Source organism: Suncus etruscus, chromosome 15 (genome assembly GCF_024139225.1).
Source record: "Suncus etruscus isolate mSunEtr1 chromosome 15, mSunEtr1.pri.cur, whole genome shotgun sequence".
In the NCBI taxonomy this organism is placed as follows: Eukaryota; Metazoa; Chordata; class Mammalia; order Eulipotyphla; family Soricidae; genus Suncus; species Suncus etruscus.
This window is the reverse complement of record NC_064862.1, coordinates 16,039,020-16,065,152: the sequence shown is the minus strand read 5'-3', so window position 1 is coordinate 16,065,152 and position 26,133 is coordinate 16,039,020. Positions and strand designations below refer to the sequence as shown.

General features: G+C 35.7%; 1 protein-coding gene across 1 annotated transcript in view; it reads right to left on the bottom strand.

Moving 5' to 3' along the window:
- The window catches only part of ADGB (androglobin), a 162,820-nt gene that overhangs the window by 21,940 nt on the left and 114,747 nt on the right, over nucleotides 1–26,133 (bottom strand). Inside the window, exons 28-31 of the mRNA XM_049789313.1 lie at nucleotides 22,266–22,450; nucleotides 11,893–12,080; nucleotides 5,727–5,838; nucleotides 4,508–4,683 (exon numbers count right to left, since the gene is read on the bottom strand). Coding sequence (XP_049645270.1) covers nucleotides 4,508–4,683; nucleotides 5,727–5,838; nucleotides 11,893–12,080; nucleotides 22,266–22,450 — 661 coding nt within the window. The remainder of the gene's footprint in view (nucleotides 1–4,507; nucleotides 4,684–5,726; nucleotides 5,839–11,892; nucleotides 12,081–22,265; nucleotides 22,451–26,133) is intronic.

Below are 26,133 nucleotides of genomic sequence, written 5' to 3'. Positions count from 1 at the left end.
TTCTGTATCTTCAGAACTGAAGAAAACATGAGACAATTTTAAAGCCTATGTCCACAAGTTCTTCTTACCTTTTTCTCCTAATATCCCATTTTCAGAGTTGTTATGCACTCTAATGGGAAATCTAGCCAAAGGTTTGTTTGCAAGCAATGTGCCATCTAAGTTAAGATATTTTCCACAAGCACATACTATTACAGAAGTCTGACCAAGATCCAGGTGCAAATACTTGAGAGACTAGAGAGAGACTCAACTTGATTCTTGTGGATTCTAAAATGAACCTAATCTAGAGAGCAGCTCACAGTAGTTGTTAATCTCAAACTCAATTTACCTGGGGGCCGCAGGAGGCAAAGTCGGGATGATCCTTGAGTGCAAAGTCAGTAGTAAGCCTTGAACATTGGGGGGTGTGACCCAAACAACTAAAACAAAACAAAGCAGAAAAAAATTCCTCTAGGGCAGGGCCACAAAATGTTGTATGGAGGGCCATTTGTGGCCCCCAGGCCGCAAGTTTGAGACCCCTGGAACTTAAATAAAGGTGAATCATTTCTAGGAAGGCATTTTTCATCTACTATATATAATGGTTACTATAAGCTTGTTCACATATGCATAACTGGTACAATCACTGGTTAATACCATTAGTTTCAAGTTCCATTTATGCATTTACGTATTGTTTCTGCAACTGTTACATTCTCTCTCAAGCAATCTGCTTGCTTTTGTTCACTTGTTCTTTCTTGGTACACCTTTATGGTTTATGAACTAATCATCTTAGTCTAGCTCCTAGAATGTGTAACTCAGAGGTCTCATGGTTTTCTGATTCTGTCTCTACCCATCCTCCTAATTTGCCATGATATCCTGTAGCATCAGATGAAACTCTAAAGTCCTACTATATTATTTTATTTTATTTTATTTTACTTTACTTTACTTTATTTATTTTATTTTATATATTTTATTTTATTTATTTTATTTTAATTTATTCCCCCAGCTCTGAGAGGAGTCCTCTCTTATTTATTTATTTATTTATTTATTTATTGCTTTTTGGGTGGTGATGCTCAGGCTGTGCACTCAGAAATAGCTCCTGGCTTGGGGGACCATATGGGATGCTGGTCCCTTGTAGGTAAACACGTGCAAGGCAAATGCCCTGCCACTTGTGACACCACTCTGGGTGAAGGAGTCCTCTCATTTTTAAACTATTTTCTAAAAAGTAAGAATTTACTACAGGAATCATGGATAGTTTTGGAAAACAAACACTTTTGTTGTTTTAACCATACCAATTTAACAATAAAAAAGCAATAAAAGGATAAAATATCTGTGTGCAGTTACTTAGGACCTTATATGAAACAATCTCCATATTTCTATTATGGAAAAACAGCTATTTGTACTTGCATAAGAAATATATTGAAGAGCTTATGAACTGCTTTCTGAGAAAGCAACATTAATATTCTTATTGTGTGAGTGTGACCATGCACTCTGTTCCTCCACAATCCATTTTGTGAATGTTAATCCCTTCCTTGCATCAGATACTTGTAACCAATTAAAACCCATATTTTTTAAATTACACAGTCAGGAGAGCAATGGCCTTCATTTGTCCCAACCATAATAAATATGCAATTATTTTTTCCTTGGCATCTATTCCTTTCCCTCAGGAAATTATGGGCAATAAAGTCAGTTTTTCAACTCTATTAATGCAGATGTTTAGCTTATTTTTTCTTATTACTTGACCTAATGCCTGAGTCCTGTCATCAATAGATATCCTTATAATCTATTTATATTTCAAAAGGTGCACACTTTCTCACTTCCACATTTTTGTTTTGCTTCGCTGAGTGTCTGATTAGTTTTAATCACATTTTCCTGTTATTCTGACTCTTAATTGAAGAATAAATCCACCAATATATGACTTCAGTAGGACTATACAGTTGGCAGATTTTTATTTAGATGGCATAGGAATCATTTTCAGTGTCCATTGAAACTTGCATTATTATCTAGAATATAAAAAAGAATATTCTAAATCTAGTTGACCCATCAGGAAACCAAAAACTGTAGACTTTGTTTACTTTATCCAGTGGTTTCATCTTCAGTTGAAAATTGATATAAAAATGTTGTGTATGTAAACATTTTATGGGATTATTATGTTACTAACCCTACCCTGATTGGTGATTGTGCCCTACCCTTGGGTGTGACCTGGCATTCTGCCCCCACCCTAGGATGGTACCTGATTCTGCTTCCACCATTGGATGGTATCTGATCCCACCATTGGGTGGTACCTGATTCTGGGAGATTTTATAAAAACAAGGGTCTGTGGAAGGCGAGGAGCTTTTTGGCTGGAACTGAGGCTGAGACTTTGGAATTCAGTCTTGTCCACTGAATAAAGCTAATATTTCCACAAGCCTGACTGTCTGCGAGCTGTTTACCCGCCGTTTCACCTCAGAACTGTCGGCTGGACAGGGTGGCAGACGCGTGCTCTGAGCTGGAGGGGAAAGACCTCATCCATCCTCCATCCCTCCATTAGTCAACCTTTTCAGGGGCTGACTTGAAACATAAAAATATTTATTTTGCTTTACTGAGACATTTTTCTTCACATTAAGGATGGATTAATCTGACTAGATAAAAAGGATAGAATGAGTGCCAAACAGTGGAGCATTATAGATGGATTATGAAGCACCATCAGAAGTTGCTCCTGATCAGAGTGAGGAGCATCCCCTGAACACTTTCCCCACCCAAAGCAAAATGATGTCCAAAATTTCAGCTTCTATTTAAGAGACACAAAGACTTGACTTTCTAATAGTTGTGTGTCTTTCTATTGTGACAGCTTTTGTGAAGAGAGTTCTCTAAGTGAACACTATTCTTTCAGAGATTTGTTGGTTGGATTAACACTCTTCTTTGTTGACAGTCAAATTCTTCCCAATGCTTCTTAAGTTTTTGAGAAGTTGGCCTATGGTGAGCCAAACTTAAACACCTTTTCTATTATTGCTAAAAGTTTCCTGTGAAATGGTTTGACATATTCTGTCAAAGAAGTCAGTTTCAAAGAAAACATGCTAAGTCTCCAAATTCTAATGTGAGTGTCACTCCCCACCACTAATGTTTAGTGGTTGAACACAAGAAATGCAGTTGTTTGCTTTCTGTTTCCTGAAGGAAGACTGTTTTTACTCTTGGACACAAACCCTATTGCTTCTTTTTAAGTTCTATTTTGATTTGAGGCCACATCCAGTGGTGATTACTTGGCTCTGTGTTCAGGGATCACTCCTGATTCAAGGGATTCTATGCAGTGCTATGAACTGATCCAGATTAGCTGCATGCAAATCAATCAGTTTACCTACTGTTCTATTGCTCTGGCCCCCACTATTGTTTCTGGACCAGAAAAGAATTTCTTTGGGCATATAGACAAGCACTCAGCTGGGCTCTACCAATTATACTTACAACATAAACCAAGAAAAGCAGCCTGTCACTGAACCCTCAGATGTGCCCTTTCTCAAGCTGGTCAGACTAAATGTCTTTCCTTCACAATGTTTCTGATAGTTGAATCTGTACAAGTTAAATCTTGTGAAAATAGAAAGTTTTTCCATTATGAGAATCTAGGACAAATTATCATGCTTTCTTTTCTAAGGTTTCTTTTTCTTCGTTGTCTATTTGACTAGCCATATAAACATTTTTTGTTTGCCTGTTTTAAAGCCACACCTGGCAGTACCCAGGACTTACTCAAGAATCTTTGCTCAGCCTGGTGGGGTTTGTGGGACTCTGGGGTGAGCCCCATTCAGCTGCATAGCTACATTCAAGTCAAGATTTTAGCCATTGTATTACCTCTCTGGCCTCAATTTACTTGTCAGAATTTGGAATCATGACCTTCAGCAATCATATGGATCTGAACCTTGAGACTTAAAATGTCTCCTCCATTTTATACTCCCCATTCTAGAATAATTGATCACACTTTGATGCTTAGAAATAGCAGATTTTAATGGATTGAACTTTAAGTTGCTTTTAACTGTTGACTCAAATCAGAACTTGCCACTACTTGGAAAATTCTAGAACAATACCTACCCTGATTCCCACTATAAACGTACTAGCTAACTTTAAAATATTTTTTCTAAAGTTCAAGAAACAAATGTACAGAGAATACAGAGAGCAGGGTGCTTGCCTTAGGCGAGGCTAACCCATGTTTGACCCCCACCCCACCCCCAAAACCACATATAGACCTCCAAGCCCAGCCGGAGTAAAGTCAGGAGTTAGTCCTTTGTACTACTGGAAGTGGGTCAAAACCCAAAACCAAAACCATCACTGACTAACTGGCTAACCTCACCTCATGTCTCAAGAATAGTATTTTCCATGCCAAAAGTTCACTTAACCTTTAGTGATTCTGAAAAAGGGAAAGAAATTACAGAAATTGTACAGTGAATATTCCTTCAAGGAAATGGAATGCTTCACAACCTGATGCTTAGGACAGATAGGCCAGTAAGGATTAAATTAATATACATGTGTTAATTTAGGTTTATTAGTTAATGTCTTCAATAAGAGACTATACCTGAGGGTCACTGCGAAGGGTTTGTTTTTCTTTTGGTGTCTTTTCTTTCTCAACATATTTTTCTTTGCCTTTCCTGGGTAGTTTGGAAGATCCTGAAGACTTTTGACCCTCGTTAATTGTATGGGAATCTGGGCTCCCTGAGTTAGTTGAATCCTCAAGCTTGTCCATTTGAATTCCTAGGGGAAATAAAAATTAAATATAGGTCATAATAGAATAACAAAACCCAAGCCCTATAGGATTAAGCTTGCAATATAGAAAAATGGTTTATATTTTATTTTTAATAAGTACACATTTTATAAATTCTATGTTACCATTCATATGTCATAAACTAATAACTGAAGTTCAAAGTAGTATTTACAGTATGTCACTAGTATATACAGAAGATTTTTTGACCATCACTGCTATCTATTCACTTCCAATATGGATGCTTTTCGGTGATATTCTAGTATGATTGGTAAGCATCTGTGGTACAATAGTAAACTGTTATTCTTTTTTTTTCTTCTTGCTTCATGCAATTTATTATTTTCTAGTTTTTTAGGGCTATTTTTATAAATTCTCCTCTTTTTCTTTTCTTGCTTTCTTTCTTTTCTTTTCTTTTTAGGGGAGGAGGGTTTATACCAGACAAGGCTCAGGGCATTCGTCTGGCTTAGAGCTCTAAATTGCTTAACATTTTAAAATAACATGAATTGAAAATACTAATTTTTAGGATTCAGTTATTATATTGTATAATATGATGTTGCATTTAGAAATAGAGACTATTTGAAATTCCCTTTTCTAAAGTATAAAACTAGTATTTTCTTTTAAAGAGGAATAATGAGAAAAATTTTATTTGAAAAACTAAAAACAAAGAAAATGTAAAATACATGTCTTCATCTCTAGAAATTATTTACATATAAATAGTGGTAAGTACATAGTTTAAGGTTTTTTTCAACAACTTGAAAAATATGATTTTATATTAAATAGTTTCCTGTATATTTCTTTACATATGTTTAAATGAATGTACATAATGTCTTTAAACTAGTCTAATAAGTTGTGTATTTTTGTTGCTTATAAATAAAACAGTAAAAATTTAAAAGCATGTAAATTAGCATGATGTGAAATGCCACAGATTGTATTATATAAATTGTTAGCAACAGTATCCTTTATATGTTATTATCAATTTTTATCAAATATTTACATCACATATAAAATTTATCACTAACATATTCAAGTAACATACCTTTAGCATCATTTTTCTCTAGATCTTTTAGTGTTTGAATGAATGTCAGTTGACTTTCAGTGAGAGGCCAACTATTATACAATACTACAGACTGTATAATATACTTAGAAGCCTGTGAAGTAAAGTAAAATGTATAAGAAAATATTAGCAATAAACATATTTCTCTATTTTTTGTTTGTTTTTTGAGGGGGTCACACCAGCAGTGCTGAGGGGTTACTCCTGGCTCTTCACTCAGAAATCACTCCTGGCAGGCTTGGGACCATATGGGATGATGGGATTTGAACCACTGTCCTTCTGCTTGCAAGGCAAAGGCCTTATCTCCGTGCTATCTCTCTGGCCCATATTTCTCTATTTAAAAGGCACATATCTAGTGGTGCTAAGGGCTTATTCCTAGTTTGAAGAACCATATGTTGTGACAGAATCAAATTTGGTCAGCCATGTGCAAGAGAAGCACCTAATCCACGATATCATCTCTCTAGCCCTAGTTTTCTTTGAACTTATGTTAAATATTAATTGAGCCATAATCTTCTATAGAGGTAATGATGGTATTATGTATAGCTTAAGAGCAGTTTTCCTACTAGTGCTTCCAGATCTTTCCATAATTATCCCATATCCCATAAAGGATGTGGTCCTATCCCCCTAACTCCAAAATGGTAATAGTCTAACTTGTGCAGGGGTTGTGAAGTCAACACTATTTATATTGTAATACTTAGGAACTTCTTCTCACAAGTAAACACTGGAATTTCTCAAAGCCTCCATTTGTTATGGTTAACATAAATATGTATATGAGAATCATGATATTGTTTATTAAGTCATGAATTAAATTAAAATGATTTATTCTAAATAGTTTTGATTGTAAAAAATCTGTTTTTATAACAAATGCTATGATTACCTGATGCAATGTATAACTTTTTTTTTTTTTTTGGTTTTTGGGTCACACCCAGCAGCACTCAGGGGTTACTCCTGGCTCTGGGCTCAGAAATCGCCCCTGGCAGGCACGAGGGACCATATGAGATGCCGACTTTCTGCATGAAAGGCAAACGCCCTACCTCCATGCTATCTCTCTGGCACTGTATAACTATTTTTAAACAGAATGTTTTCATTTATTTAAAAATAGTAAAATAATGTTTGCACAGGGCAGCTCCATAAACTCACTTTTGTCTCAAAAGAGATGTAAATGCAGGAAAACGCTATACAAATATATTGTTTCTAGGTACTTTTTGTATTTAGGAGTTTATAAACATCGGATCATGCTTTCCACAAATACTGAGAGCTTGACTTCTTCACTTCCTATCTAGATGATCTTAGTACTCCTGTCTTATCTAATTGCTATAGCAAGTACTTCTAGTCAACATTAAATAGAAGTGAAAAGAGTGGGTAAATTTGTCTTGTGCCAGATTTAGAGGGAAGAGCTTTTAGTTTTCTTCTTCTTTTCTTTTTCTTCCTCCTCCTTTTCTTCCTCCTTTCCCTTCCCCCTTCCATCCTTCCCCTTACCCCTCTTACCCCTCTTTTCCTACCCCTCCCTTTCACCTTCCCCTCCTCCTCCCTTTCCCATCTTCCTCCTATCTCCTTCCTCTTACCTCCTCCCTTCTCCCTTCTCCCTCCTCCCTTCTCCCTCCTCTTCCTCCTCCTTCTCCTCCTCCTCTTCTTCTTCTTCTTGCCAAACCCTGTGACACTCAGGGGTTACTCCTGGCTATGGATTCAGAAATTGCTCTTGGCTCTGGGAATCATATGGGATGCTGGGAATCAAACCAAGATCAGTCCTGGATCTGCTGCATGCAAAGCAAATGCCCTACCACTGTGCAATCCCTCTGGCCCCATTACTTTTCTTCTTTAAGAATGGTTTCAATAACTACCAAATAAAAGCACCCAGCAACAAAAAAAATCAACAAATAATAACCAGAAGAGAAAAAAGGAAAGAGAAAGAAAGATAAAGAAAAAGAAAGGAAGGAAGAAAAAGAAAGAAAGGAAAGAAAGGAAAGAAAGAAAGAAAGAAAGAAAGAAAGAAAAGAAAGAAAGAAAGAAAAGAAAAGAAAGAAAGAAAGAAAGAAAGAAAGAAAGAAAGAAAGAAAGAAAGAAAGAAAGAAAGAAAGAAAGAAAGAAAAGAAAGAAAGAAAGAAAGAAAGAAAGAAAGAAGAAAGAAAGAAAGAAAGAAAGAAAGAAAGAAAGAAAGAAAGAAAGAAGAAAGAAAGAAAGAAAGAAAGAAAAAGAAAGAAAGAAAGAAAGAAAGAAAGAAAGAAAGAAAGAAAGAAAGAAAGAAGAAAGAAAGAAAGAAAGAAAGAAAAAGAAGAAAGAAAGAAAGAAAGAAAGAAAGAAAGAAGAAAGAAAGAAAGAAAGAAAGAAAGAAAGAAGAAGAAAGAAATAAAGAAAGAATAAAGAAATAAAGAAAGAAAGAAAGAAAGAAAGAAAGAAAGAAAAGAAAGAAAGAAAGAAAGAAAGAAAGAAAGAAAGAAAGAAAGAAAGAAAGAAAGAAAGAAAGAAAAAGAAAAAGAAAAAACAGAAGAAAAAATAAAAAGAAAAATAAATAATAAAATAAAGGAAGAAGTGCTGGTCTGGCAAGGTTTTGTACGCCTGGTTTTTTTTGTTTTGTTTTTGTTTTTGTTTTTTTTTGCATAGGCACATTAAGTATTGGGGAAATAAAAAAGGAAATTCCCTTGGCCTAAGAAAAACATAAGAAAGGAAATTCCCTTGGCCTAAGAGATTCAATGTTTCTCCCTCTTTGAAGCATACTGAATGGTACTAGGACCAAACAGCCATATGAACATTGAGGGGAAATAAAAACGATTAGACTTAAACACCAAACCCAAAGTCAATAACAGAATCGATACCCTATCTACAACAAGCTATACACAGAAGGGAATATTTACACTAGCACTCTGGGGGGCAAAGGAGGGAGATCTGGGACACATGCTGGGAAAAGAGGTGGAAGGAGGATAGCCCTAGTTGTGGTAATGGCACATTAAGGTACATTGTCATTATGTACCTTAAATATTACTGTGGAATGTTTGTTATTCACTTTGGTCACAATAAAAATTATTTTAAAAAAAGAAAGAAAAGAATGATTGCAATAAGCATTGGGCAAATGACCCAGGCTATGTTAAAGTTAATTCAATTCACATTTTGTTGAAGATATTTTATCACAAATGGAAGTCCAATGTTTTCTCTTCATATGTTTATTTGATCATATAATTCTTATTTTTCCTTTGATTGATATAGTATACTATGTTGATTGATTTATGTATATTATACCATCCTTGCATAACATGGATTAATCCCACTTGATCATAGTGTATCAACTTTTTGAAGAATTGTTGAAATTAATTTTCCAGTTTTTTGGCTTTGTTTTTGTTCTTTGGTTTTTGGGCTACACCTGGTGATGCTCAGGGGTTACTCCTGGCTATGCATTCAGAAATCACTCCTGGCTTGTGAAACCACATCGGACACCAGTGGATCGAACCATGGTCCATCATGCACTAATGTTTCAACCCCAATTTTCTAGTAATTTCTTGAGAATGTTTACATCTATGTTTATTGAGGAAATCAGCCTGTAATTCTCTTTTTTATGGTACCTATTTATTTTGATACCATGGTTATGTTTGCTTCATAAAGCTGTTTTGGAGTGTTTCTGTTTCTTTGACTTTCTAAAAATGCCAGAAAAGTATTGGCAGTATTGGTCTGAGTTATAGCAAAGTAGATAGGATATTTTTCCCTGCACACCCTTGACCTGAGTTCCATCATTGGCAACCTATATAGGAGTGATTCGTGATCTCATATCCAAAAGTAATTCCTGAGTGCCACTGAGTGTGACCCAAAAAAACAAATTATAAAAAAGTTGACAGGATATCTGCCACACAGGTTTGAATGAACCCAAAAATAAATTCATCTGGTATTGGCCTCTTGTTTTTGAATGGACTTTCAATTATCTTTTCAATTTCTTTTAACACAATAGTTCTGTTCATGTATTCCCTATATTCTTGGTTCAGCATAAAGTGGTTATAAGAGTTTAATAATTCATCCATTTCGCTAGGTTCCCTGGTTTCATGGCGTAAAGACTCAAAATCTCTGATGATTCCTTTGAATTTTTTGGTACAGTTTGTAACATTGATACTTTCATTTCTTATTCAATATGGTTTACTAGGGTTCTCTATTTATTTGTGAGTTTTGCTGGTGGCTTATCAATCTTGTCTATTTTTTCAAAGAACAAGCTCTTAATTATATTGATCCTTTGGATTGGGCTTTTGGATTCCAGTTTATTAAATTCTGCTCTAAGTTTATTTCCTTCTCTCTGCCTGCCTTTGTCTTCTTTTATTAGTCATTTTCCAGTTTCTTAAGGAGTGCAGTCAAGTTATGTCTGTGGCCATTTTTTCTTCCAGATAAATGCTTGCATAACTATAAGCTTTCCTCTCAATACCATTTTTGTTTTGTCTCAAAGGTCGGGTAGACCTTGTACACATTTTCTTTTGTTTCAGGAATCTTGATTTTCACTTTAGTTGTCTCACTCATTCTTTGATTAACCATTACTTAGTTATTTAATTTTTGGATGTTTGAGTTATTTTTCTACTTTTTTTGGTAACTTCTACTTTCAGTGCATGATGGTCTGAGAAGATAGTTGCTATGATTTCCATCCTCGACTTTGTGTAGGCAGGTTTTGTGTCTCAACATGTTATCTATATTGGACAATGTTCCATATGCATTGCAATATAATGTCTGTTAGGTCTTTTGAGAATAAAATCTAATATATATCTACTAGATTTCTCTTTAAGATCTTCCTTCAAAGCAAGTATTTCCCTACTGAGATTAAAACTAGTTGGTTTATCATAAAGTGACAGAGTGGTGCTGACGTCTCCATCTTCTATTCTGTTTTTGTCAATATCTTTCTACAAGACTATTAGCAGTTATTTTAAAATATTTTTCTGGTCTTTTATTAGGTGGATATATGTTTAAAAATGTGAGTTCTCCAAGATATGTATATCTCTTGATCACTAAAGAATGAACTTCCCTGTTTCATAACCTTTTAAAGCCTGAAATCTATTCATCTGATACCATTATTGCTTCCCATCTTTCTGAGGGAGTTGTTTGATTGAAGGTCATCTTCAAACCTTTGACTTAAGTCTGTGTTTTCTCTGACAATTGAAATGTACTTCTTCCCAGCAGCAGAATGTTGGGTTCAAATTTCTAACCCATCCTGCCACTTTGTGTCTCTTAGTTAATGCATTTAGTCATTGACATTGAAAGAAATTAACATCATAGGATTTTTGTGCCATATTTCTTCAAGAGTCTGATGTGTTTGTGGAATATATTTTTCTTAAAGTATCCATCCCTTTAGCTCTTCCTGTAAAGGTAGTTTTGAGTCTATGTAGTGAGTTTTATTTAATCATGTTTACCCATTTTTTTCAGTTCTGTCATTTCTATTATAAGTTTTCTCATTTCTGCTCTTACATCCTCTTGTACATTTCTTTCTTGTTTATTTTTGTTTTGGTTTTTGAGCCACACACATTGATGCTCAGAGGTTACACCTGGCTATGCACTCAAAAATTACCCCTGGCTTGGGGGACCATATGAGACACTGGGGGATCGAACCTTGGTCCTTCCTAGGCTAACGCATGCAAGGCAGATGCCTTTTGGCTTGCACCACCACTCCAGCCCCATCCTTTTGTATTTTATTGTCATTTCATTTTATTTTTTCTTTGAGTTCCTTGAACATCCTTAAAATTGCTCTCTAAAGTTCTTATCATAGATGCTATATAGCTAGATAATACTAGTTGTATCTTCATGGCTACAATCTTCCCTCATTAAATGTGGTCAGGTTCTGATGTGTGACTGAGAGATAAAAGTTAGGATGTCTTTCTATGCTCAAAGAGAGTGCGTAAAGAGGTGAAGAAATGCAAGGCTGCAGATAATAGAGTTATATCCCCATTGTCCTAGTGCTTCTTATGCTTCCTGACATGGGTGGAAGGAAATGTCATTCCTTATTTAGAGACAGAAGCCCAATGTTGTTTTCCAAACCATTAACTCCTGATATTATGTTGTGTGTATCCTAAAAGACTGTTTATGACCTTTTCAAAAGGAAAAACATACTTTCTTCATATTAATTATTGATATTATTTATCATTAACTTTTCATCTATTTGAGTTTTAGAACAATATTTTTTAATACATGAAAGTACCTGCTGTTGTGTGCTAGTATTTTCTTCTGTAAAGGGCACATATATGTTCTCCTCGTCCAAGACAGAGTCTACTATCACACTTCCAGGTCTATTCTTAGGAATTTTCTGACTTACAATAGCAGATTTCTTTTTAGAGTATTCTGGTTCTTTCTTGGTTGAAGGATAAATTGAAATAAGTTGCTTGCTAGCTGGATAAATGAAATATTAAGTCTAAGTTAAAATCTATAAACATAAAGTTATTGATAATTATGATTGTGTTGTTTCTTTATAAAGCACTCAAAAAAGAGACAAATGTAATTTGCTATAATGAAATAAAATAAGTTACATTACTGACTTCCTGGAAATATTCCTTAAAAAATTATAATCGTATATGACTTGCATAAAGCAACACATAAGTGCAACTATCACTGATACTAAAGAATATACAACTCGGGGCCGGGCGGTGGCGCTGGAGGTAAGGTGCCTGCCTTGCCTTCGCTAGCCTAGGACGGACCACGGTTCGATCCCCTGGCGTCCCATATGGTCCCCCAAGAAGCCAGGAGCAACTTCTGAGCGCATAGCCAGGAGTAACCCCTGAGCGTCACAGGGTGTGGCCCAAAAACCAAAAAAAAAAAAAAAAAAAAAAAGAATATACAACTCAACAATTCCTAAAATATTCAGAGATAATTAAATTACCAGTGAGTGCATTTGTTTGACATTTGACACCAATGTGTTATCACATAAATAAAGCATTTTTACTTTATTTTTGCTTTGATTTTTAAAGAATCATCCATTTCCTTTTAACCAACATGCAGCAGTGCTCTGGAGCTATTAAGTCTCTAAACTCAGGAGGGAACATACAAAATCCTAGGGGTTCAAACTAGGAGAGATAGATGCATTTGCCTTAACCCTTGCACTATCTCTCCAGTACCAAATTTCATTTTAATTGTTAAATTTTTATTTATTGTTTTATTATAAGCATAATAAAATTACCTTTTACAGGGGACAAAGATTAAAATATGCTGCCTTTTATTAATTTGTACAATATACATTTAAGAAACACATGCAAATCAAATGTAAATTACAATTCTGTTCAAATATATATAACAACTGTTTTTAGTTATCCAGTATTCTGATTCTTGGAAGAAGGTAATAATCTAGGAGATAATTTTTCTATTTTCTGAGATTCTTCCCCATGCCCACATCTCAAGATATTTTGTCACAGAGTAAAGCACAATAGAATCATGAGCAATTTGACAGTTCAGAAAACAGATATTAAATATAATATTTTGAAAAGACTAAAATTTGTACAACCAGATATTAGAGAAGAAAAATGGAAGGTACATATAGAAGCCCATTAAAGTTTTAAAATCAAACTAAAACCTAGATACATGAAAATAATGAATAGAAGTCATCTTTAGAAGGAAAAGAGAAATTTATACCAGGAAAAATAAACTACCTTAAATGCCTTCACATGTTTGTAAAAAAAATGTAGAAATGGAGTAAAGAATATTTGAATAAAAAAAACATGAAAGCCTCTAGAAGGACTCTGCCCATTTTCAGCTTATTTGATTTCTTTCTTTCTTTTTTTTAACCCATTCTATTACTTTTCTTTCCTTTAAACAAAACCACATAACTCTAACTATCTAGCTCTGCCTCTCAAACAGAGGGAAACAAGGGAGGGAACCAGGACCAAACAGATATAATATGATCACTAATAGCAAGCTAGACAAAGAGGGGACCACCTACTCTAGCAGCCCGGGGGGTGATAGTGGAGGATATGGGTTGCAAGAAGGGAATGGGGGTGGGGGGAGGACAAATTTGGTGATGGGTATTACCCTGATTCAATGTTAATATGTACCTAAAATACTACTGTGACAGATATGTAAGTCAATATGATCAAAATAAAAATTAAAAAAAAAACACAACATAGTCATAGGGTGTTTACCTTGCACACAGCTGATGAGAGTTCAATTCTCAGTATCCCATATGGTCCCTCTAATCTGCCAGAAATGATTTATGAGCACAAAGCCAAGATAACCCCTGAGCACAGCTCAGCCCAGAAACCAAAATAAAATAAAGGAAAGAAAAGATAAAAAAAATCACAAAATAGAAATGTGAACTAAATATATTTTTTGAACTAAATTGTTTTTGGTTTTTTTGGGGCGAGGTACACCTGGTGCTAGTCAGGGGCTACTCTTGGCTATGTGCTCAGAAATTGCTCCTGGCTTGAGAGACTATATGGGACACTGGGGGGTTGAACTGTGGTCCATCCTAGGCTAGCACGGGCAAGGCAGATGCCTTACCACTTGTGCCACTGCTCCAGCCCCTAAATAGCATTTCTAAATAAGTATAGAAGTATGGGGCCAAAGAGATATCATAGTGATAGGGTGTTTCCCTTGCATGCAGCCAGCCCAGTATAGACAGTGGTTCAAATGTGGTGCTGGAGAGATAGCACAGAGGTAAGGTGATTGCCTTGCATACAGAGGTCAGTATTTCAAATCCCTGCATCTCATATGGTCCCCCGAGCCTGCCAGGAGCAATTTCTGAGCATAGAACCAGGAGTAACCCTCTGAGCACTGCTTGGTATGACACAACAGCCAAAAAAAAAAAAAGAGTAAATAAATTGTAATGCAAAGTCCACTAGAAAATAGTATCAATTCAAGTGAATTAGGATTCAGAAAATAATATTTTATCAAAATAAGTATGAATGAATTATTTTGTACCATTTTAAAGAATAGTATATTTAATTGAGTCAAAAATACTTATTGTAAGACAGAACTTTTTTTCATTTTGGGGGCCATATCTAATGGTACACAGAACTTGCTTCTGACTATGCACACAGGTCGTGAACCATAAATCATGCTGAGTTTTGAAACCAGGTCAGGTGCATGCAAGGCAAACACCTTGCCTGCTGTACATTTTGCCTAACCCAAAGAAAAAAGTTTTAAAAAACTTTGAATAAACAAAATGCACAGGCAAATTAGTGGAAATAAAAACATCAGTGGCAATATCAGAAAACTTATTAAATTTATATAATATAAATAAAATAAGTCAAGATAAAATATTAGAAATAAATGTCTATATCTTAAAAGGAAAGTGAATATTAACATGCTTTAATAGAACCTTACATATTAATTCCAAAATAAAATGTAAATAAAATGGTTGAGGTGTTTATTTGTCAAAATCAATAATGCTTATCTTAATATTAGTATGTGTTTAGACATTAAGCCATTTACTTCTAAATTTTATAAATTATATTTTTTATAAACTTCAGTAAACTACTAATAAAACTAAGTCAGGTCACAGGGAAATATCAAAAAAATTATCAAAATATAAAATAGAATTTAAAATAATTCACCAAATTTTATTTTAAAATTAATAGTTAAAATTCACTGAATTATTTATTATTTAAAACATAAAAATTCATCAATTTTCAATATTCAGGAGAAAAATTAAAAAATAAAAATTACATCTAACTTTAAAAACACCATATATAGGAGGGCAGAGAGATAGCAAGGAGGCAGGGTGTTTGCCTTGCATGCAGAAGAATGGTGGTTCAAATCTTGGCATCCCATATGGTCCCCTAAGCCTGCCAGGAGTGATTTCTGAGTGCAGAGCCAGGAGTAACCCCAGAACTCTGCCGGGTGTGACCCAAAAACAAAACAAAAAAAACAAAACAAACAAACAAACAAACAAAAACACCATATATAAAGATTTGTGGTTTTAAAGTTAATAAAAATAAAGAAGAGGAAAACTAGTTCTTAGTAGGAACACTTGTCACTGGGTAGAAGGTAGGGAAAGGTCAGGGATGCGACCATTATAAAAATTAAAGAAGGAAGAAGTCACTCTGAACCAGAACTAAGTATGAAAAGGAAGTAAAGTGACATGCAACATATTCAATCAGTAACAATATTATAAAACACAATGCCTAATGGAAGGGAGAGAGTAAAGAAAATGTGTTTCCTTGGATGTGGGAGGTATATTTGAACACTAGTGAAGAAAAATGGATATTGATGAAGAGATTGGTATTGAAACATTGTATGCCTAAGACTCAGTCATGAATATCTTTATAATTCATAATTATTTAACTAAAATTTTAAATTTTATGGCTTGATATAGTTTGATCATAATATTCTGCACTGTATATAATTTAATAAATTAAGATAATCTTAGAAACAAGACTTAAAATGTGAATTGAGCATTCACTCAATGAAATAAAATGAACATTGGACTTTTTTAATAGGGAAAAACAAAAAGATGAAAATGACATGGGTCAAAGAGATAGTATAGAGGCTGTGACACTTCCATTGGGTATGGCCAAGCTGGGTTCAATCTCTGACACTGTACACAGTCCTCCAAATACTACAAGAAATAATCCCTGAGTGTAGAAGAAGCTTCATATCCTAATCCCAGGAAGATTGAGAAATGCAGGTCTGTAAGCAATACTGACACAGGAAATAATCTACACCAGACTTGGGAAACTTCCACCACAAGCTATCTACGAGCAGGCAAAAAGAGCACTAGCAGGAAGACAGGCCAGCTGTGGGGTCAAACCAGAAGAAATCTCTCTAACCCAAGTCTTTTATTGGGAAGATAGGACCACTCCGTGGGTGGAGAACAAATAGGGGTATGGGGCCAACCCAGAGGTTATTCCTACCCAGATAGGAAAAGTCCATGTAAAGAAGAAATAGGTTGAAAACCAGTTACTCTAATAACTTCCTCTTATTGATTTCATAAAGCACAGGTTGTCAGGTATGGGGGGAGGAATGGATTACAGAATAGATTACAAAATGCATCCTTCTGAAGAAATTCCAGGTTTTTCCATAGGAATAAAGAGATTTCTCCTGAGAAGTTGGCTAAAGTTCTTTAAAGACAGTCACTGAGGGGCAGTATGGATTCTACTTCATTTTTTGGAATTTGCAGAACCATAACATCAGTGACAAAATTTAATAAATGGCTCTTTGTATTGATTTGATTATAATTGCAGTAATTAACTTTAAGTATGGCATAAATGTGCATGCTGTGTGTGTGTGGTGTAAATAGATACATTCCAATAATCCAGACTGTTGAGCTAATATGGCACTGGGGACTTGGGGGTGCAGTTGCAAAGATCAGCAACCAAACTATCTCCAGGTGTGAACCCAGAAAGATAGAACTTTTGAAGCTGGTCTATAAGAAAAATCAATTTCTTTTGAGCTGCAGGAGTTAAATGGCTGGGGCTAAGTAAAGCTAAATTTCCTTCAAGAGAGTAGAATAAATTGGTAAGCTCAAAGTTTTACATTCCAAGGGAAGGATGGATCTAATTTATGTCATCTAAATGTTTTTGAAAATCATTAAGAGTTCTAGGGGCTGGAGCAGTGGCGTAAACTGTAGGGAGCCTGCCTTGTATGTGCTAGCCTAGAACGGACCACAGTTTGATCCCCTGGCATCCAATATGGTCCCCCAAGCCAGGAGCGATTTCTGAGAGCATAGCCAGGAGTAACCCCTGAGCATCGCTGGTGTGCCCCCTCCAAAACAAACAAACAAACAAACAAACAGAAAAGGTTCTGAGATTTTTCTGATAGAGATTTTCTGGTGTATACTGAGATACATTTCTTTTTTTCCCCCCGCCCCGAGATACATTTCAAAACATAGTGCAAATATTGAAATGGGGGAATAGTTTGATTTTTTTCTGTGGTTATTTTAAAGCCATCTGTTGACAACACCTTTCAGCCACCTTGTTATTTGTTAGACAGACCACAAAATCAAAAACCACCTATTCCCTCCAGGTAATTAGGTATATCTTGCAAGGTCCAATTATGCGGCCATTATTGTAGAGATATCACAGAGATCTCTATGCCTGTGTCAAGCATGTCTTTAAATTTCTTGCCATTAATCTCAAGGGTTAACATTGGGTGCTCTTCTTAATCTTAGCAGTAAGAACTGTTAAGTTTTACACTTTAAGTGTAATTTTAGCAGTAAAAACTATTAAAGGGTTAACAGAGGAATGGGGGTTTGTACTTAAAATCTTCCTATCCTTGGGTGATTAGAGAGCAGCCTGACATAACTAAAAGAAGTAAAATTTGAGCCACATTTTCCCCTTTTGTAAAAGTCCAACTGTTAGTAAACAAAAAACAATTATTTCTCCAACATGATCAGAATCTATAATTCCCAGGTGGACATGAACATCTTTGATAGTCAGGCTGCTTCTCCCCATTAGCATGCCTACAGTGCCTTGAAAAATTGGCACCTTTATGCCAGATTTTAAATTGTAAGAAAACTGGGCTTGTGTTATGATCATAGTCTCAGGGCAGGGGTATCTAGGCACATCTTCCTTTAGTAGCAGCTTGCAATGAGTCTATTGAACATAGCTCTCTTGGCCCTGGATGAGAAGCAGAATTACTGATAACAATGTTCCCTGATTGTGTGGGACCTGGGATTGGTCCCTCAACCAGTTTCCCAAGACTGGTTGGTAAAATCTCAGCCATGAGGGGACAACTCCCAGGAGAAATCTGAAGTATCTGCAGAAATATCCCATTTAACCACAAAAAAATATCTGACCTATACTCATCATGGAGCTGGGGTTTGAACTCTTCCAATTTTCTCAAGACATAATAAGAAGATGAAAAACAGTTTCTTGCCCAGTGGTATCCTTTACCACATCTCGGACCAAGTCCATGTGATTGGCTTTGAGAGATGGGATTGAGTTGGCCTCTGTATCCTCTATAAAAATAGCTTGGTCCAGGACTGGAGTAATAGCACAGTGGTAGGGTATTCACCTTGCAAGTGGCCAACCCAGGACAGACATAGGTTCTATCCCCAGCATTCCATATGGTCCCCTGAGCCTTCCAGGAGCAATTTATTAGTGCAAAGCCAGGAGTGACCCCTGAGCATCACTGGGTGTGACCCCAAAACAAAAACAATAGTCTGATCAATTCTGGTTCCTCTGAATTTGCCTTCATACATAATAGACTGCCGAAGCATTCATACAAACATTAACATGAGCCTTAGGTTCTATTGACCCAACAATTCTACAAGCCTGCATAAATCTCATAACATTCTCATTTTTTCTCTAAGAGGGGATAAGATTTCCTGGCAATCCTCATTATCATTCTTAAAAGCTAACATTTTTATCAGATACTGCTAAAATTTCTTACCCCTAATCTGACTCTTGTTAGTGACCATTAATTTTCCTATTAAGTCTTCAAAAAGCTCTGAAGTTGCCTGAAAATTTTTGTAAAGCTACCTTTAAATTCTGTATTTATATCAATTTTCTCCCATGCACACAATCTCATGGATCAGTTTTAAAATAGCATGGGGTAAAAGTGCCTGCCTGTTGGGGTCTGTATCATCCGATTCCCCTATCAAAAGTTCATATGACAATTGAATTCCAGAGATCATTCTTCCAGCATGACCTAAAGTGTGAAGCTTGGTTTAAACTTAGTCAGAAAACAACAATCTCCACTGTGTATATTGAGAACTATTTAGGTATTTCTTAGCCACTGTATGAAAATCCTGGGGGTGAAAATCTCACCTTCACTCCAGGGAGTAAGAAATTCAATAAAAAAACACACACTGAAATCAGCCCATACTCTGAACAGGCTTTTTAAAATCAGCTGAAAGTCCCCATGTTCATGCTGACATAAGCTGGGGATCAGTTGTCTTCATTATGGGAGTGAGCATCATAAGCAGATTTCTGTCCCTCTCCAATGAGTTGTGGTGTGGAGGAGTGGAGAATTATCATTCAGAGTCACATTTTGTCTCAGCATCTGAAGAGCCTGTGGGTGGCTCATTTTCGCTATTTGTTTCAAGTATATTAATCTCAGCAATTGGTGATTACTCTGGCTTAGTGCCAATGGCAGGCAGTGAGTTAATAGCTTTAGGACTTTTGGCTTGAGTATGTGTCACTATGGGAAGGTGCTTTTATTTTCTGAAGTAGAAGAATTTTGGAAGGTTTGTCCTCTGCATCCTGTAGTACACAGTACATAAACATAACACCTACTTGTAGCAATAGCAGAGTTACTAGTATACAAATTATGACTCCTGCATAAATTATGGCAATTGTTCTAAAAAAGGAGGTGACAAAATAATTGAAGAGGGGCCAAGGTACCTCTAGCAAAACTTAAGATATTATCGTAGCCTTGAGCCAACCAAGAACTAGATTCTTTACCCAACGTGGAATTATCCACTTGAGTAACCATGAAATTCACCCAGGAAATATCTCACCCATCCTTGTTCATGGCACCAGATGTAGAGGAATCTCATAATCCTCATAACATTGGGAATGCAGGTCTGGAAACAACGCTGACACAGGATATAAATGACATCAGGTTTAGGAGATAAAACAGGCTTGGGAACTTCCACTACAAGCTACCTGCAAGCAGGCAAACAGCACTGGCAAGCAGATTAGCAAGCTGTGGGACCAAAATTGGAAGAAATCTATTTGATCCAAGGTATTATTAGGAAGAGTAGAACTACTTCATGGGTGAAGAACAGGTAGGGTAGGCCAGTTTAGAGGTTCTCCACACAACAGATGAAACAAGCACATGCAAAGAAGAAATATCCTGAATAGGTTGAAAACCAGTTATTCCAACACCTGTGCATAGCATCAGAAATAAACCTTCACTATTGCTTTAGATGTGGCCCCAAATAAAACAAAACAAAAGAGAACACAACACTAATAAAGTAGGTTAAATATTTTAAAGAGCTATAAGGCATAATGATGAATTCAAAAGTTTATTCTATGATAAAGAAGTAACTAATCTGAAAGTCTGATCAATAATATTTAAATAAAATTTAAAATAAAATTTAAATTTAAATAAATTTTATTTAAATAAAATTACTATTTAAAAATTAGTATTCCAAGATATTCAGTATATATGTAGAATTATCCAGAAATCCTGTATTTCAGACACATTTGAAAGATTAAACTGTCACTTTTAAATTAAAATACAGAGTGCTTAAATGATATTTGTAAAATATAGTCATTGGAATTATTTAAACTTAATTTTAAACAAAGGAATACATCCCTTGAAAATACTTTTAGTGTGCTTATAATATAAGATTGTACAGCAGGCAGGAGCTTGTCTGCAGGCAGTCAACAGGGATTTATAATGTCTGTCACCTCTTACTATACTCAAACTCTACCAGCAGTGATTCCTGAGCAGAGCCAGGGGATGTCTAAAAACAAAGGCAAAATAAAAAGAGAATATAGTAACTTTTGAAGGTCAAATAATAAACTTAAAAAAGTTTCTGTAGTATTTAAAATAATTGAGTATATAGCTATTTTTCATAAATAGTACATCTCTATTGTCCAGAAATAAACTTTAATAAAATCACTTGTGAATATTATGTTGAAACTAATAAAGTTTTGTAAATATAGAAACATTTCTAAAAATAATAAATTGGAAAAAATTAAAGTTGCTTTGAGTAATAAAATATTATTTGGCATTCACAAATCTAAAAATACAAACTATAAAAATATATTTCAAGTTAAAAATTTTTTTTAGTTTTGGGGCCACACCTGGTGGAGCTCAGGTGTTACTCCTGGACCTGTGCTCAGAAATAACTCCTGACAGTCTTGGGGGACCCTATGGGATGCTGGTAATCAAACCCAGGTCAGCCACATGCAAGGCAAATGCCCTATCTGCTATGCTATTGCTCCAACCCCTCAAGTATAATCTTAATTCTATTTGTCTTCAGATATTATTTTGAAAGGAGTGCACACAGTGCATTAGTTTGAGCAAACATTTTGCCCTGATAACAAGTTTTACAGACTAAAGTTTTTACTAGGTTTGTTGTCTTACTGAAAACATTTTAAAAGTCACTGGCCACTGGCATATACTGGACATTATATTAAATGCTGCATTAAGCTAACATGGAAATTTATCTTTTCAAATGCATGTTTTCATGTTTGTGTATATAGTCCAATAACCTGAGTATAAAAAAGCCAATGTCCAATGAGTGGAAAAGAATAAAAATAACTTAGCATATATCCATAACAGAATACTGTATTACCCATAAGGAAAGGTGAAATTTTGAAGTCTGCTACAACTCAGATGGATGGAAGAACATGAAAGGATGAAAGTACTAGAAGTGTAATTTATTTGTGGTTTATGAATAAGCAAAAAAGAAGATAGAAAAAATAAGTGATGACAAACCTTTGGCCCTAATTTGAGAATGCCAGACAAGGAAGTGGTGCAGGCATCAGATGGGAAGATAATGAAGTAACATAAGATATTGGTCCATAAGATTTTGGTAATTTTGGTTTGGTTTCAACTGAGATGAGAACACTATCTCTAGCAATATCATAGACACCAACTTAAACCATATTACTCAAACCATAGTGACAATGAAATATAAAATGAAAATATATTCATAAGTCTACGAAGTTACACATATATCACACTTACATTGGGAGCTCAAATCTTTTTCACCCCACAAGAAATTAATAGCTGGGAGTAAAGCTTGGCCTTTTCCAATGGTGCTCACAATGATTTCTTCATTTTCCAGGATCATCAGCTTGATGAACACATCTGGTTTGGAAGTGTGGACATGTATTGTAACAGAATGTGGTGGTGTTACTTTAACTGTATACCTGTGAGTAAAGAAAATATGTGACATGAGATCATATATTTCTTGATTATGTTGAGATTATCTCAAGCCCATGGCAAATATTTTACTTAATGGAGAAAGACTGAAAGCCTGTCCTCTAAAATATGCACAAGAGAAAACAGCTCCCACTCACCACTCCTATTTAACATAGTACCAGAAGTACTTGCCTTAGAAATTAGGCAAGAAAAATATATCCAGAAAAATGTATCCAGAAAGGAAAGGATGAAGTCAAGCTCTCACAGCTCAAATACAATGAAAAATACGGTATTTAGAAAATCCTAAAGATTCTACCCAAAAGCTCCTTAAAACAATAAGTTTGTACAGTAAATTGGCAGGTTACAAAATTAACATACAATAATCAATGACCTTCTTATACAAAAATAATTATAGGGAACCACAAAGAAAGACACTCTCCTAGGCTTCATCCTAGGCTTATGCAAATTCCAAACTCACTAGTTAGAAGCCTGATTCTATCATCCACAACTGAGCCGAGAGTTTTCTAGCACCATAAAAAGCCCTTGGGGTGTGAAAAAGAAAGTGTATGGAGCCTGTAGTTATTCCCATGAAAGTATGTTTCAACAGCGCAGAAACCCTGTGTCTTTTAGGCCAAGAGAATTTCCTTTCTAATTTCCCCAATATTTACTGTGACTACGAAAAAACAAAAACAAAAAAAAAACAAAACTTGCCATACCAGACCTCTTTTCTTTTCTTTGCTTTTTCTTTCATTCTCATGGGTATTGTTTGGTTGTTGTATTTGTTGCTGTGGTGCTTTTTTGTCGTTGCTGGTTTTGATCTTTTGTTTGATTTTTGTTTCTTTTTTGGTTTTGTTTATTTTGTTTTTGTTGTAAGTTTTTGTTTTTTGAAATTTTTGTCGTTTTTCTCCTTTTCCCCTTTCTTCTTTTTAAATAGATATTTATTTTTTTAATTTATTTAAACACCTTAATTACATACATGATTGTGTTTGGGTTTCAGTCATGTAAAGAACACCACCCATCACCAGTGCAACATTCCCATCACCAATGTCCCAAGTCTCCCTTCGCCCCACCCGACCCCCGCCTGTACTCTAGACAGGCTCTCCATTTTCCTCATACATTCTCATTATTAGGACAGTTCAAAATGTAGTTATTTCCCTAACTAAACTCATCACTCTTTGTGGTGAGCTTCCTGAGGTGAGCTGGAACTTCCAGCTCTTTTCTCTTTTGTGTCTGAAAATTATTATTACAAGGGAGTCTTTCATTTTTCTTAAAACCCATAGATGAGTGAGACCATTCTGCGTTTTTCTCTCTCTCTCTGACTTATTTCACTCAGCATAATAGATTCCGTGTACATCCATGTATAGGAAAATTTATGACTTCATCTCTCCTGACAGCTGCATAATATTCCATTGTGTATATGTACCACTGTTTCTTTAGCCATTCGTCTGTTGAAGGGCATCTTGGTTGTTTCCAGAGTCTTGCTATGGTAAATAGTGCTGCAATGAATATAGGTGTAAGGAAGGGGGTTTTGTATTGTATTTTTGTGTTCCTAGGGTATATTCCTAGGAGTGGTATAGCTGGATCGTATGGGAGCTCGATTTCCAGTTTTTGGAGGAATCTCCATATTGCTTTCCATAAAGGTTGAACTAGACGGCATTCCCAACAGCAGTGGATAAGAGTTCCTTTCTCTCCACATCCCCGCCAACACTGTTGATTCTCATTCTTTGTGATGTGTGCCATTCTCTGGGGTGTGAAGTGGTATCTCATCGTTGTTTTTATTTGCATCTCCCTGATGATTAGTGATGTGGAACATTTTTTCATGTGTCTTTTGGCCATGTGTATTTCTTCTTTGTCAAAGTGTCTGTTCATTTCTTCTCCCCATTTTTTGATGAGGTTAGATGTTTTTTTCTTGTAAAGTTCTGTCAGTGCCTTGTATATTTTGGAGATTAGCCCCTTATCTGATGGGTATTCGGTGAATAGTTTCTCCCACTCAGTGGGGGGCTCTTGTATCCTGGGCACTATTTCCTTTGAGGTGCAGAAGCTTCTCAGCTTAATATATTCCCATCTGTTAATCTCTGCTTTCACCTGCTTGGAGAGTGCAGTTTCCTCCTTGAAGATGCCTGTAATGTCCTGGAGTGTTTTGCCTATGTGCTGTTCTATATATCTTATGGTTTTGGGGCTGATATCGAGGTCTTTAATCCATTTGGATTTTACCTTCGTACATGATGTTAGCTGGGGGTCTAAGTTCAATTTTTTGCAAGTGGCTATCCAATTGTGCCAACACCACTTGTTGAAGAGGCTTTCCCTGCTCCATTTAGGATTTCCTGCTCCTTTATCAAAAATTAGGTGGTTGTATGTCTGGGGAACATTTTCTGAGTATTCAAGCCTATTACACTGATCTGAGGACCTATCCTTATTCCAATACCATGCTGTTTTGATAACTGTTGCTGTGTATTATGTTGATAGATTTACGGATGTTAAACCAGCCTTGCATTCCTGGGATGAAACCTACTTGATCGTAGTGGATGATCTTTTTAACGAGGCATTGAATCCTATTTGCCAGGATTTTGTTAAGGATATTTGCATCTGCATTCATCAGTGATATTGGTCTGTAATTTTCTTTTTTGGTAGCGTCTCTGTTTGGTTTAGGTATCAAGGTGATGTTGGCTTCATAAAAGCTATTTGGAAGTGTTTCTGTTTGTTCAATTTCATGAAAGAGTCTTGCCAAGATTGGCAGTAGTTCCTCTTGGAAAGTTTGATAGAATTCATTAGTGAATCCATCTGGACCTGGGCTTTTGTTTTTCGGCAGACATTTGATTACTGTTTTAATTTCATCCATGGTGATGGGGGTGTTTAGATATGCTACATCCTCTTCCTTCAACCGTGGAAGATTATGAGTCCAAGAATTTATCCATTTCTTCCAGGTTCTCATTTTTAGTGGCGTAGAGTTTTTCAAAGTAGTTTCTGATTACCCTTTGAATCTCTGTCATATCAGTAGTGATCTCTCCTTTTTCATTCCTGATACGAGTTATCAAGTTTCTCTCTCTCTCTTTCTTTGTTAGGTATGCCAGTGGTCTATCAATCTTGTTTATTTTTTCAAAGAACCAACTTCTGCTTTCGTTGATCTTTCGGATTGTTTTTTGAGTTTCCACTTCGTTGATTTCTGCTCTCAGCTTTGTTATTTCCTTCTGTCTTCCTATTCTTGGGTCCTTTTGTTGAGCATTTTCTAGTTCTATTAGCTGTGTCATTAAGCTACTCAGGTAAGCTCCTTCTTCCTTCCTGATGTGTGCTTGCAAAGCTATAAATTTTCCTCTCAGTACTGCTTTTGCTGTGTCCCATAAGTTCTGAGAGTTTGTGTCTTTATTGTCATTTGTTTCCAGGAACCTTTTTATTTCCTCCTGATTTCATCTCAGACCCACTGGTTATTGAGCATGAGGCTGTTTAATTTCCAGGTGTTAAAGTGTTTCTTCTGAGTCCCTTTGGAGTTCACACATAATTTCAGAGCCTTGTGGACAGCGAAGGTAGTCTGCAAAATTTCTATCCTCTTGATCTTATGGAGGTATGTTTTATGTGCCAGCATGTAGTCTATCCTGGAGAATGTCCCATGTACATTGGAGAAGAATGTGTATCCAGGTTTCTGGGGATGGAGTGTCCTATATATATCCACTAGGCCTCTTTCTTCCATTTCTCT